This window comes from Pseudophryne corroboree, chromosome 8, assembly GCF_028390025.1.
Source record: "Pseudophryne corroboree isolate aPseCor3 chromosome 8, aPseCor3.hap2, whole genome shotgun sequence".
NCBI classification, from domain to species: Eukaryota; Metazoa; Chordata; class Amphibia; order Anura; family Myobatrachidae; genus Pseudophryne; species Pseudophryne corroboree.
Genome location: NC_086451.1, coordinates 130,373,558 through 130,388,497, shown reverse-complemented (window position 1 = coordinate 130,388,497; position 14,940 = coordinate 130,373,558). Strand labels below are relative to the sequence as shown.

Sequence of the window (14,940 nt, the reverse complement as noted above, 5' to 3'; positions counted from 1 at the left end):
TGGTAGGAGGGACATAGAGGGAAAAGCCAGCCCACACTCTCAAACTGTTAAAGTGCCAGTGGCTCCTAGTGAACACTTCTATACCCCATGGTACTAATGTGGACCCCAGCATCCTCTAGGACATAAGAGAAAAGCTACTGAACCATGACTGTGGGATAAATACTCCACCAAAAATAAATAAATAAATGGCTACAGCTTTTGAAGTTACCTGTATTAATAGCGCTTCCTTCTTTCCCACCATCTGATTCTCCAACCTCGCCTTGTCGTATGTTGCGATCCTGTTCGCTGTCTTCATCATCACTGCTGCTGCTGTAGTAGTACTGACACTTTTCTCCCAGCAGCTTATCATCAAGTGTAGTCATAATGTCCTAAGCATATACAAAGAGGAGTGAATCAGGAGATTGTAATATAGATATTTATTGCAGATATGGATTTCTTAAACACTATAGGCATATCTTCCAACACTTACCAGGGAAAGCAGACTAGGGTAACCCCCCCCTCCCCGAACCCATGCAATGCCCACTCACTCACACCTACTTTCTGATGAACTACCGCCAAGATCTACAAATCGGGGCGGTTGGGAGGTATACTACAGATCTTATTTAATAAAAGACTGCAAGTAGAACTTACTCTGTAGCATATTACCTTTACAATAGACCTACAATGCAAGACTGTCCAAAGCCAATGGGTTGCTATGGAATACAGAACATAACTCCTGTTCGCATCAATTTATTTACTGTGCGGCACCTTGGTTTCATACGGCTGTGTCAATTGGAATTGGCACAGCCATATGAAACCAAGATGCCACACATTATATAAACTGGACATTAAATAAACAAATTTTCGTTCTGTGAACTATAAATTGCATGATGGTATGAATATGCAATTCATGGTTCACATAACAAAAATAATGGATAAATGGGGTTAGATTCTCTGACATTTTGGAACAATTACTCCTTAATACTGGATACAAAGACACAAAACAATAAAACATGTGCATGCATGCTATATGCAAAAATAGGATTTTAATTAACTACCGGTAAATCCTTTCCTCGTAGTCCATAAGGGATATTAGGGGAAACTAGTACGATGGGGTATAGACGGGGTCCAAAGGAGCTGGAGCACTTTAAATTTCTTCACTGGTTGTGCTGGCTCCTCCCCCCCTATGCCCCCTCCCACAGGCAGTTATAGCTAAAACAGTGCACAAAGGAGAAAGGACATATATACGAGAAGGAACATGAAAACAAGGAGTGGTGAGATTTATATACCAGCACACCACTAACATAACCAGCAACGGCTAACAACAACAACAACAGGTAAACACATAAGAGAGACCCTGCAGAAAAAGTCAACGAACTGAGGCAGGCGCCCAATATCCCTTACGGACTACGAGAAAAGGATTTACCGGTAGGTAATTAAAAACCTATTTTCTTTAGCATCAATAAGGGATATTGGGGAAATCTAGTACGATGGGGATGTCCCCAAGCTTCCAGAACGGGAGGGAATGTGTGGAGACTCCTGCAGCACCACCTGCCCAAACTGGGTATCCTCTTTGGCCAGGGTATCAAACCCGTAGAACTTAACAAAAAAAGTGTTCTTCCCAGACCAGGTAACTGCTCGGCACAGTTGAAAAACCGAGACTCCACGGGCAGCAGCCCAGGAAGACCCCACCGATCTTGTAGAGTGGGCCTTCAGAGACTTAGGAACAGGCAAGGCTGCAGACACATAGGCCTGTTGGATAGTAAGTCTAAGCCAACGAGCAATGGACTGCTTTGAAGCAGGACAACCATTTTTCTGCACATCCTAGAGCACGAACAAAGAATCCGTCTTTCTGATCCGAGCCGTTCGCTTGACATAGATCTTCAAGGCTCGCAGAGCATCCAATGCCTCTGGAGGAGTAGAAGAATCAGGACTGGAAGGAACCACAATAGGTTGATTCAGGTGAAATGCAGAGACAACCTTCGTCAGGAACTGCTGTTTAGTCCGGAGCTCCGCTCTGTCCTTGTTAAAGACCAAGCACGGACTTTACACGATAAAGACCCCAATTCTGAGACACGTCAAGCAGAAGCCAGGGCCAGTAACATCACAGTCTTCCACGTGAGGTACTTGTCTTCCACAGTCATCAGAGGTTCAAACCCGGAGGACTGTAGAAAGTCCAACACCACATTCAAATTCCAGGGTGCCGTAGGCGGCACAAAAGATAGTTGTATGTGGAGTACCCCCCTTGCAAGAAGGTCTGCACTTCTGGCAACGCGGACAATTTCTTCTGGAAGAAAATGGAAAGAGCTGAAATCTGGTCCTTAATGGAACCCAGACGCAATCCCTTATCCACACCAGCCTGCAGGAAACATAAGAAACGTCCCAAGTGGAACTCTGCAGGCGGATACGTGCGTTCCTCGCACCAAGAGATATCTCCTCCAGATACGATGATAGTGTTTTGATGCGCAAAATTCCTGGCCTGAACCATGGTAGCAATAACCTTTTCGGAAAGGCCCTTGTGAACTAGGATATTTCGCTCAACCTCCATGCCATCAAACGAAGTCGCCGTAGATGAACGGTCCTTGTTGAAGATCCCTTCTGAGTGGTAGAGGCCAAGGGTCTTCGATGGACATGTCCAGTAAGATCCGCATACCACGCCCTCCGAGGCAATCAGAATTGCCTGAACACCTTGATTTCTGATTTGCTTGAGCACCCTTGAGAGCAACGGAATCAGAGGAAATAGGTAGACCAGCCGGTAAGGCCAAGGCGACGTCAGTGCATCCACTGTTCTCACCTGAGTGTCCCTGGTTCGTGAGCAATACCAGTGAAGCTTCTTACTGAGTCGAAAAGCCATCATGTCTATTTGTGGGCAGTCCCACCGGTGGATGATCTGCTGGAACACCGGATGGTGGAGTCCCCACTCCCTCGGGTGGAGATCGTGACGACTTAGGAAGTCTGCTTCCCAGTTTTCCACACCCGGAATAAAGATTGCTGACATGGCTCTTGCAATTCTTTCCGCCCAGAGGAGTATCTGACACCTCTCGCATGCAGGCTCTGCTTTTTGTTGATTGTATATACGCCACTGCTGTGGCGTTGGCTGACTGTACTTGGATCGCGTGATCCTTGAGCAGAGGAGAGGCCTGAAGAGAGTATTGTAGATCGCCTGAAGTTCCAGAATGTTGATCGGAAGGAGGCTTTCGTGGGCTGACCACCTGCCCTGGAACTGCGCCCCTTGGGTGACAGATCCCAATCCTCTCAGACTCGCATTCGTCATGAGGAGGGTCCAATCCTGAATCCCAAAAGTCTGGCCTTCCAAGAGATTGGAGGACTGTAACCACCACCAAATGGAAATCCTTGGCCTGAGGGGACAGCAGGATTAGCTGGTGCATCTGTTGATGTGAGCCAGACCACTTGCTCTGGAGATCCAAATGAATTGTTCTGGCATGGAACCTCCCATATTGGATTGCCTCGTATGAGGCAACCATCTTTACCAGCAATCGTATGCAAAGATGGATGGACACTCGAGTAGGCCGGAGCACCATTCGGACCATCTCCTGAAGGGTTCTCGCCTTGTCCTCTGGTAGGAACACCTTCTGTACCACAGTATCCAGCAACATCCCCAGGAACAGGAGCCGCTGAGTAGGCTCCAGGTGGGACTTCCATAAATTGAGGATCCACCCATGGTGTGACAGAAGATGGATAGTGCGATGATATGAAGCAATAAAAGCTCCCTGGATCTTGCTTTTATCAGAAGATCGTCCAGGTAAGGGACCACATTGACCCCCTGGACCATCATCTCCACCATTACCTTCATGAAAACCCGCGGAGCTGTGGACAGGCCGAAGGGCAGGGCCTGGAACTGGTAGTGATCATCCAGCAGGGCAAGCCTCAGATACGCTTGATGAGGTGGCCAAATCGGAATATGAAGGTAGGCATCCTTGATATCCAGGGAGACCATGAATTCCTGTTCCTCCAGGCCGACAATCAGTGCTCGCAAGAACTCCATTTTAAACCTGAAAACCTTAAAATACGGGTTCAAGGACTTGAGATTCAAAATGGGCCTTACCAAACCATCTGGTTTCGGTACCACAAACAGGTTGGAGTAATAACCCTTGCCTCGTTGTGGTATAGGTACTGGAACAATGACGTTGGACTGGACCAAGTTTTGTTTGGCCTGTTGCAATGCAACCTGCATATCCTCCAAAGCTGGTAAGCTTGATTTGAAAAATCGTTGGGGAGGGACACAGTCGAACTCCAGCTTGTAGCCCTGAGAAAGGAGATCCTTGACCCAGGTATCCTGGCAGGAAACCTCCTAGACGCAGTTTAAGTGACAGTCGAGCTCCCACCTCGAGATCCCCTCGAGGTGGGTGGGCACCCTCGAGATCCCCTCGGGGTGGGTGGGCACCCTCATGCTGAGGTGTTAGCAGAAGCAGAACTGGTGGTATGGTCCTGAGAGCTCGTGCTTGCAGGTTTTCTTGACTTACTTCTGGTGCCTCTAGTTGCAGTTGAGGCACCTCTGGCCTTAGATCGAAATCTGTTAGACCGAAAAGACTGCACAGACTGCCCCATGTAGGAACGTCTCGCCGATGGGGCCCCAGATGAGAGAAACCTGGATTTCCCATCCGTTACTTTGGAAATCTACATATCCAACTCAACCCCAAAGAGCCATTCCCCCGAAAAGGGGAGGGATTCCACACTGATCTTTGATTCTGCGTCCGCAATACACAGACGCAACCACAAAGCCCTGCGTGCTGACACCGCCATGGCAGAAGTCCTAGCAATAATATTTCCCATCTCCTTGAGCGAATCACATAGGACACGTGTAGTGTCCTGAATTTGCTTGAGGAGAGTCACCATAGTGACCAGGGGCATAGCTCCGGAGAGGCCCTCCAGCATCCAGCTATGACCGGCCTTTGCGATACACCTGCCTCCATGTAAATAGATTTTAGTGTAGTCTCTATTGTCCGGTCCACAGGATCCTTTATGGCAAAGGAGGCAGGGACAGGCAGCACCACCTTTTTAGACAGTCGAGAGTCTGATACGTCAACTCCTGGGGGTTCATCCCAAAACCTCCTGCCTGCAGGAGCAAATGGGAAAGTGAACAAAAACTTTGACACTTGGAATTTTTTTGTCTGGATATTTCCAGGCTAAATTGAATAGGTCATCTAACTCTGCAAAATCAGGGAAAAATAAGAATTTACTTACCGATAATTCTATTTCTCGTAGTCCGTAGTGGATGCTGGGGACTCCGTCAGGACCATGGGGATTAGCGGGCTCCGCAGGAGACAGGGCACATCTAAAAAGCTTTTTAGGTCACATGGTGTGTACTGGCTCCTCCCCCTATGACCCTCCTCCAAGCCTCAGTTAGGTACTGTGCCCGGACGAGCGTACACAATAAGGAAGGATCTTGAATCCCGGGTAAGACTCATACCAGCCACACCAATCACACCGTATAACTTGTGATCTGAACCCAGTTAACAGTATGATAACAAAACGAAGTAGCCTCTGAAAAGATGGCTCACAACAATAGTAATAACCCGATTTTTGTAACAATAACTATGTACAAGCATTGCAGACAATCCGCACTTGGGATGGGCGCCCAGCATCCACTACGGACTACGAGAAATAGAATTATCGGTAAGTAAATTCTTATTTTCTCTAACGTCCTAGTGGATGCTGGGGACTCCGTCAGGACCATGGGGATTATACCAAAGCTCCCAAACGGGCGGGAGAGTGCGGATGACTCTGCAGCACCGAATGAGAGAACTCCAGGTCCTCTTTAGCCAGAGTATCAAATTTGTAAAATTTTACAAACGTGTTCTCCCCTGACCACGTAGCTGCTCGGCAAAGTTATAATGCCGAGACTCCTCGGGCAGCCGCCCAGGATGAGGCCACCTTCCTTGTGGAATGGGCATCTACATATTTCGGCTGTGGCAGGCCTGCCACAGAATGTGCAAGCTGAATTGTACTACAAATCTAGCGTGCAATAAACTGCTTAGAAGCAGGAGCACCCAGCTTGTTGGGTGCATACAATATAAACAGCAAGTCAGACTTTCTGACTCCAGCCGTCCTAACTATATAACTATATATATATATATATATATATATATATATATATATATATATATATATATATATATATATATATATATATATATATATATATATATATATATATATATTTATATATTTTTAGGGCCCTGACAACGTCTAGTAACTTGGAGTCCTCCAAGTCCCCAGTAGCCGCAGGCACCACAATAGGTTGTTTCAGGTGACAACGCTGACACCCCTTTAGGAAGAAACTGGAGACGAGTCCCAGTTCTGCCCTGTTCAAATGGAAAATTTTAATATGGGCTTTTGTAAAACAAAGCCGCCCATTCTTTTTGACAATCGCCTGGCCGAGGCCAGGACTAACAACATGGTCACTTTCCATGTGAGATATTGGTCAACAGCATGGTCACTTTCCATGTGAGATATTTCAAATCCACAGATTTGAGCGGTTCAAACCAATATGATTTTAAGGAATCCCAACACTATGTTGAGATCTCACGGTGCCCCTAGAGGCACAAAAGAACTGTATATGGAATACACCCTTTACAATCTGGACTTCAGGAACTGAAGTCAATTTTTTCTGGAAGAAAATCTACAGGGCCGAAATTTAAATCTTAATGAACCCCAATTTGAGGCTCAAAACACTCCTGTTTTCAGGAAGTGCAGAATCGACCTAGTTGAATTTCCTTCGTGGAGCCTTCCTGGCCTTACCCACGCAACATATTTTCACCACATGTGGTGATGACGTTGTGCGGTCACCTCCTTCCTGGCTTTGACCAAGGTAGGTATGACCTCTTATGGAATGCCTTTTTCCCTTCAGAATCCGGTATTCAACCGCCATGCCGTCAAACGCAGCCGCGGTAATTCTTGGAAAAGACATGGTACTTGCTGAAGCAAGTCCCTTCTTAGCTCCCCAGGCCCTTAGTCCTCTGTGAGCATCTCTTGAAGCTCCGGGTACCAAGTCCCTCTTGGCCCATCCGGAGCCACTAGTATAGTTCATACTCCTCTATGTCTTATAATTCTCAATACCTTGGTTATGAGAAACAGAGGAGGGAACCCATACACTGACTGGTACACCCACGGTGTTACCAGAACATCCACAGCTATCGCCTGAAGGTCTCATGACCTGGCGGAATACCTGTCCCGTTTTTCGGGCGGGACGCTATCATGTCCACCTTTGGTCTTTGCCAACGGTCCACAATCATGCTGAAAAAACTTCCCTATGAAGTTTCCACTCTCCCGGGTGGAGGTCATGCCTGCTGAGGAAGTCTGCTTCCCAGTCGTCCACTCCCGGAAAGAACACTGCTGACAGTGCTATCACATGATTTTCCGCCTAGCGAAAAATCCTTGCAGTTTTGTCACTGCCCTCCTGCTTCTTGTGCCGCCCTTTCTGTTTACGTGGGCGACTGCCGTGATGTTATCCCACTGGATCAATACCGGCTGACCTTGAAGCAGAGGTCTTGCTAAGTTTAGAGCCTTATAAATTTGCTCTAAGCTTATTTATGCAGAGAGAATTCTCCAGACTTAATCACACTTCCCTGGAAATTTTTTCCCTGTGTGACTGTTCTCCAGCCTCTCAGGCTGGCCTCCGTGGTCACCGGCATCCAATCCTGAATGCCAAATCTGCGGCCCTCTAGAAGATGAGCACTCTGTAATCACCACAGGAGAGACACCCTTGTCCTTGGATATAGGGTTATCCGCTGATGCATCTGAGGATGCGATCCGGACCATTTGTCCAGCAGATCCCACCGAAGAGTTCTTGCGGGAAATCTGCCGAATGGAATTGCTTCGTAATAAGCCACCATTTTTACCAGGACTCTTGTGCAATGATGCACTGACACTTTTCCTGGTTTTAGGAGGATCCCGATTAGCTCGGATAACTCCCTGGCTTTCTCCACTGGGAGAAACACGTTTTTCTGGACTGTGTCCAGAATCATCCCTATGAACAGTAGACGTGTCATCGGAAAAAGCTGCGATTTTGGAATATTTAGAATCCACTCGTGCTGTCGTAGAACTATTTAAAATAGTGCTACTCCGACCTCCAACTGTTCTCTGGACCTTGCCCTTATCAGGAAAGCGTCCATGTTTCCTTTTAAGAAAAATCATCATTCCGGCCATTACCTTGGTAAAGACCCGGGGCGCCGTGGACAACCCAAACGGCAGCGTCTGAACTGATAGTGACAGTTCTGTACCAGGAACCTGAAGTACCCTTGGTGAGAAGGGCAAATTTGGACCTGTAGGTAAGCGTCCCTGATATCCAGTGACACCATATCGTCCCCTTCTTCCTGGTTCGCTATCACTGCTCTGAGTGACTCCATCTTGATTTGAACGCTTGTATGCAAGTGTTCAAATATTTCAGATCTCACCGAGCCGGTTGGCTTCAGTACCACAATATAGTGTGGAATACTACCCCCTTCCATGTTGTAAGAGGAGTACTTTGATTATCACCTGCTGGGAATACAGCCTGTGAATTGTGTGAGGGGGAGATGTCTCGAATTTCCAATGTACACCTGGGATACTACATGTAGGATCCCAGAGTTCCCTTGCGAGTGAGCCCCCTGCGTACTGAAACTCTTGAGATGACCCCCTACCGCACCTGAGTCCGCTTGTACGGCCCCAGCGTTATGCTGCGGACTTGGCAGAAGCTGTGAGGGGCTTCTGTTCCTGGGAATGGGCTGCTTGCTGCAGTCTTCTTCCCTTTCCTCTACCCCTGGGCAGATATGACTGGCCTTTGCCCGCCTGCCCGTATGGGGACGAAAGGACTGAGACTGAAAAGACTGTGTCCTTTTTTGCCGATATGTGATTCGGGGTAACAAAAGGTGGATTTTTCAGCTGTTGCCATGGCCACCAGGTCCGATGGACCGCCCCTTTATACGGCAATACTTCCACATGCCGTCTGGAATCTGCCTCACCTGACCACTGTCGTGTCTTCGTCTGGCAGATATGTACATCACATTTACTCTTGATGCCAGAATGCAAATATCCCTCTGCGCATCACGCATATATAGAAATGCATCCTTAAAATGCTCTATAGTCAATAAAATCTTGTCCCTGTCAAGGGTATCAAAATTTTCAGTCAGGAAATCCGACCAAGCCCCCTCAGCGCTGCACATCCAGGCTGAGGCGATTGCTGGTCGTAGTATAACACCAGTATGTGTGTATATACTGTCATGATATTTTTCAGCTTCCTATCAGCTGGCTTCTTGAGGGCGGCCGTATCTAGAGACGGTAACGCCATGTTTTTATAAGCGTGTGAGCGCCTTATCCACCCTAAGGTGTGTTTCCCAACTCGCCCTTACTTCTGGCGGGAAAGGGTATACCGCCCATAACTTTCTATCGGAGGAACCCCACGTATCATCACACACTTCATTTAATTTATCTGATTCAGGCAAAACTACAAGTAGTTTATTCACACCCTACAAAATACCCTTATTTGTGGTACTTGTAGTATCAGAAATATGTAACAGCTCCTTCATTGCCCTTAACATGTAACTCGTGGCCCTAAAGGAAAATTACGTATGTTTCTTCACCGTCGACACTGGGGTCAGTGTCCATGTCTGTGTCTGTCGACCGACTGAGGTAAATGGGCGTTTTTACAAGCCCCTGACGGTGTCTGAGACGCCTGGACCGGTACTAATTTGTCCGCCGGCCATCTCATGTCGTCAACCGTCTTGCAGCGTGTTGACATTATCACGTAATTCCATAAGTAGACCATCCATTCCGGTGTCGACTCCCTAGAGAGTGACATCAACATTACAGGCAATTTGCTCCGCCTCCTCACCAACATTTTCCTCATACATGTCGACACACACGTACCGACATACAGCACACACACAGGGAATGCTCTGATAGAGGACAGGACCCACTAGCCCTTTGGGGAGACAGAGGGAGAGTTTGCCAGCACACACCAAAAGCGCTATAATGTATATAACAACCCTAGAAGGTGTTGTTTCTATATATGCGCTCTTAATATATCATTATATCGCCAATTTATGCCCCCCTTCTCTTTTAACCCTGTTTCTGTAGTGCAGTGCAGGGGAGAGTGGGAGCCTTCCTCACCAGCGGAGCTGATCAGGAAAATGGCGCAGTGTGCTGAGGAGAATAAGCTCCGCCCCCTTTTCGGCGGGCTTTTCCTCCCGGTTTTTTAATAACTGGCCTGGGTTAAAATACATACATATAGCCTTAATGGCTATATGTGATGTATTTATTTGCCAAATAGGTATTTATATTGCTGCCCAGGGCGCCCCCAGCAGCGCCCTGCACCCTCCGTGACCGTGTCAGTGAGCCGTGTGACAACAATGGCGCACAGCTGCAGTGCTGTGCGCTACCTCTCTGAAGACTGTGAAGTCTTCTGCCGCCTGTTTCCGGACCTCCGTTCCGCCGTCTTTCTTCAGCGTCTGTAAGGGGGATCGGCGGCGCGGCTCCGGGACGAACCCCAGGCTGACCTGTGTTCCGACTCCCTCTGGAGCTCAGTGTCCAGTAGCCTAAGACTTCAATCCTCCTGCACGCAGGTGAGTTGCAAGTCTCTCCCCTAGGTCCCTCGTTGCAGTGATCCTGTCGCCAGCAGGAATCACTGATTAGAAACCTAAAAAAAAACTTTACTAAATAGCTCCTTAAGAGAGCCATCCAGTTTGCACCCTTCTCGGACGGGCACAAAAACCTAACTGAGGCTTGGAGGAGGGTCATAGGGGGAGGAGCCAGTACACACCATGTGACCTAAAAAGCTTTTTAGATGTGCCCTGTCTCCTGCGGAGCCCGCTAATCCCCATGGTCCTGACGGAGTCCCCAGCATCCACTAGGACGTTAGAGAAATAGGATTTTAATTACCAACCGGTAAATACTTTTCTCATAGTCCGTAGAGGATGCTGGGGTTCCATTTAGTACCATGGGGTATAGACGGGTCCCTTGGGAGCCATGGGCACTTTAACAGTTTAATAGTGTGGGCTGGCTCCTCCCTCTATGTCCCTCCTACCAGACTCAGTCTAGAAAACTGTGCCCGAGGAGACGGACATACTTCGAGAGAAGGAAACACACAGATAGTGGCGAGATTCACACCAAACTGAAAAACCATGCTGACCAGCATGCAACATGGAGAAACCATGCCAACCGACATGCAACGTGAAGAAACCATGCTAAGCAGCACGCAACATGAAGACACCATGCTAACCAGCAGGAACAAGAAGAAACCATGCTAATCGGCAGGAAATAGGAACAGAAACAGCTGAACCAATACTTTAAGTAACAATGCAAGAAAACTAAGCGCTGGGCGGGCGTCCAGCATCCTCTACGGATTACGAGACTAGGATTTACCGGTAGGTAATTAAAATCCTATTTTCTCTTACGTCCTGGAGGATGCTGGGGTTCCATTTAGTACCATGGGGATGTACCAAAGCTGGAAGAAAATGGACAAGGCCGAAAACTGGACTTTGATGGAACCCAAAAGTAGGCCCATATCCACACCTGCTTGTAGAAAGAGGAGAAACCGTCCTAGTTAAAACTCCATCGTAGGAAACCTCTTGGATTCACACCAAGACACACACTTTTTCCAAATTCGATGGCAATGCTTAGACGTTACTCCCTTCCTAGCCTGTAGCAGAGTAGGAATTACCTTTTTCGGAATGCCCTTCCGAGCCAATATGAGGCGTCCAACCTCCATGCAGTCAAACGTAGCTGCGGGAAGTTTTGATAGGTTAATGGGCCCTGGTGCAGAAGGTACGCGAAGAGGAAAAGGCCTCGGATCCTCCAGCAGTAATTCCAGAAGATCCGCGTACCAAGCCCTTCTTGGCCAGTCCGGAACAATGAGGAACGCCTGAACTCTCGTTTTATGAGTTTGAGAATCCTTGGGATGAGTGGAAGTGAAGGGAACCCATACACTGACTGGAACACCCACGGAGATACCAGGGAGTCCACCGCCACTGCATGTGGGTCTCTCGACCTGGAACAGTACCTCCAAAGCTTCTTGCTGAGGCGAGAGGCCATAATGCCTTTCTGAGGTACACCCCATCAGCTTGTGACCTCTCTGAATACCACCGGATGGAGGCCCCATTCTCCAGGAAGGAGATCACGTCTGCTGAGGGAGTCCGCTTCCCAGTTGTCCACTCCCGGAATGAAGATTTCTGTCAGCACCACCGCGTGATATTCTGCCCAGAGGAGGATTCTGGTCACCTCTGACATTACAGCTCTGCTCTTCGTTCCACCCTGTTGGTTTATGTAGGACACTGCTGTTACATTGTCCGACTGAACCTGAATGGACTGATCTTGAAGATGTGCCGCTAGCAGAAGGCCATTGAACCCGGCTCCAGAATGTTTATCGGAAGGATTGATTCCGGACTTGACCACTTTCCTTAGAAGTTTCCCCTTGGGTGACAGCTCCACAACCTCTGTCGAGAAGGTGATAAGTTTGCAGCCACCAGAGGAATGAAATTCTGGCTTTCGGCAACAGGCGTATTTGCTGGTGCATGTGAAGAGGAGATCCCTACCATCTGACCAGAGATCCAGTTGGAAAGCCCATGCAAGGAACCTTCCGTACTGTCGAGCCTCGGAAGAGGCAATCATCATCATCCCCATAAAGGGAACGCACTGATGAACAGATACCCAGGCTGGCTTCAGGACATCCCGGACCATTGATTGGATCACCAACGCTTTCTCCACCGGTAGAAACACCCTCTGCACTTCCATGACGAGAATCATCTCCAGGAAGGAACACCTCCTTGTCGGTTCCAAAGGTGAAATTGGAAGCTTCAGGATCCACCCAGGATCCTGAGACAGTTGATGTGAGAGAGCAAAACTCTAACAACATCTCCCTGGAGGATGTTAAGGTCGTCCAGATACGGATTTATGTCCACTCCTGGTCTGTGGAGTAGGAGCACAATCGCTGCCATGGACTTGATGAACACCTCCAGTGTTGCGTAGAAGCCAAGTGCAGTGTTTGGAACTGGAAGGGATATCGTTGTAGTGCAACCTTAGATAGGTCTACAGAGGCGGCCAGATTGGAATGTGAAGGTACGCACCCCGATATCCCAGGATACCAGGAATTCCCCTATATCTCGACCAGAGATCACCGCTCTCAGACTCTATCCTGAATTGAACACCCACCAGTAGAGGTTCATTGACCTTAGGTTGGAATAGTCACCCCTGTTACGTAAATGAGGTGGAACTGGAATAATGACAATTGTTTGACAAATTGTAGACTAGCTTCCAGCAGTATTATACTTTCAGCCTAAGAAGCTAGTAAGCCTGATATGAAGAATCTGTGAGGCAGGAGTACTAGAAACTCCAGTCAGCACCCCTGGGCAGCCCAACGTTTCCCAGGGGACTAGGCAGGATGTCGCCTAGATGTTTTACCGAAATCTTTTTAGTCTCTCTCCCACCTGCTTGATCCCCAGGCAGTGAGGTCCATTGTCAAAACGAAGGTTTTGAGAATACCGAACCCGAAATCCGTTCCTAGGAACCTGGCGGTGGAGGTTTTCTGGAATTCCCCCACCATCCTCTAAAGGAAATGGAGGAACCCTTGGAGTTATGTGTAAACATTGCGGTTTGAAGGGATTGCAGTATAGGTGTAGGATCTAATTTCCTGGTCTGCGCAGCTGCGTAAGGAAGATTTGTCCACTTACCCACAGATGGCTCGGATACACACGTATCCGGAGCATCCCAACAGGGCCTCACCCGTGAAGGGCTGACTCACCCTACCTTCCTCGGATTCTGTATCCGCAGTCAACTGGTGAAGCCGCCATCCCATGTGTGTCGAAACTGCCAGAGTAGTGGTCCCAGCGTTATGCAGGCCAACCTGCTTCATGGCGTCCAGCCGTGAAGCCAGTAGATTCCTGTATATGACATAGAAACAAGTACATTTCACACCTACACAGAATCTAAATCATGAAGTATGGAGCCTGACCACGTTACAATGGCCCCAGAGATCTACGTAATAGTGGGTCTCCGAGTCACACCTGCAGCAATGTACAATATTAGAGATTAGTCTCCATCTGCGATCAGCCTTTATGAATGCTGTACCAGGGACCGGTAACACAACCTTTTTTGACAATTTAGACACTCTTTAGGGATGTGGATAATATCTCTGGGTGTATTCAGGTGTTCCCAAATAAGGAGTTTAATGCCCTAAACAGTGGGAAGGTATTTATTAGAGAATATAATATAATATATATATATATATATATATATATATATATATATAAAAAAAAAAAATATTCCTCATCCCTAATAGCGTAAAACATATGTTGCCCCCCTCATATGTCATGCAGTATATGGGCAAGTGTATGCTTGTTAGGGTACGTAATTGGGGTGAGAGGCACAGCTGTGGGATGTTAATCCCCAGACTTCTCAAAGCTGCGGCTTCTTCCCAGTATGGGATATATTTGAAGAAAACGAGATTTATGGTAAGACCTTACCGTTGTTAAATCTTTCTGCGAGGTACACTGGGCTCCACAAAAAAGGACATTGGGGTGTAGAGTAGGATCTGGATCCGAGGCACCAACAGGCTCAAAGATTTGACTGTTCCCAGAATGCATAGCGCCGCCTCCTCTATAACCCCGCCTCCGAGCACAGGAGCTAAGTTTTTTGTTAACCAGTCCAGTGCAGTGGCAGGCAAAAGAGGCCCCACCTGTCCACAAGAAGTTGAAAACACTTCTGGAAGGAGGCTCCACTCTCCGGCGTGTATGTCCTGATGACTGAGAAAGTCCACTTCCCAGTTTAGGACCCCCGGAATGAATACTGCCGATATGGCTGGCAGATGGCGTTCCACCCACTGAAGAATCCGTGATACTTCCCACATTGCCATGCAGCTTCGAGTGCCGCCTTGATGATTGATGTATGCCACCGTGGTGGCGTGGTCCGACTGTACTTGAACAGTTCTGTTCTGTATTAAATGCTAGGCCAAGTTCAATGAGTTGAACA

The 14,940-nt window shown here is 47.9% G+C and overlaps 1 protein-coding gene across 1 annotated transcript in view; it reads right to left on the bottom strand.

Annotated features, from left to right (window-relative positions):
- Positions 1 to 14,940, bottom strand: part of PDCL (phosducin like) — a 78,114-nt gene that overhangs the window by 25,514 nt on the left and 37,660 nt on the right. Inside the window, exon 2 of the mRNA XM_063936923.1 lies at positions 209 to 368. Coding sequence (XP_063792993.1) covers positions 209 to 362 — 154 coding nt within the window. The 5' untranslated portion in view covers positions 363 to 368. The remainder of the gene's footprint in view (positions 1 to 208; positions 369 to 14,940) is intronic.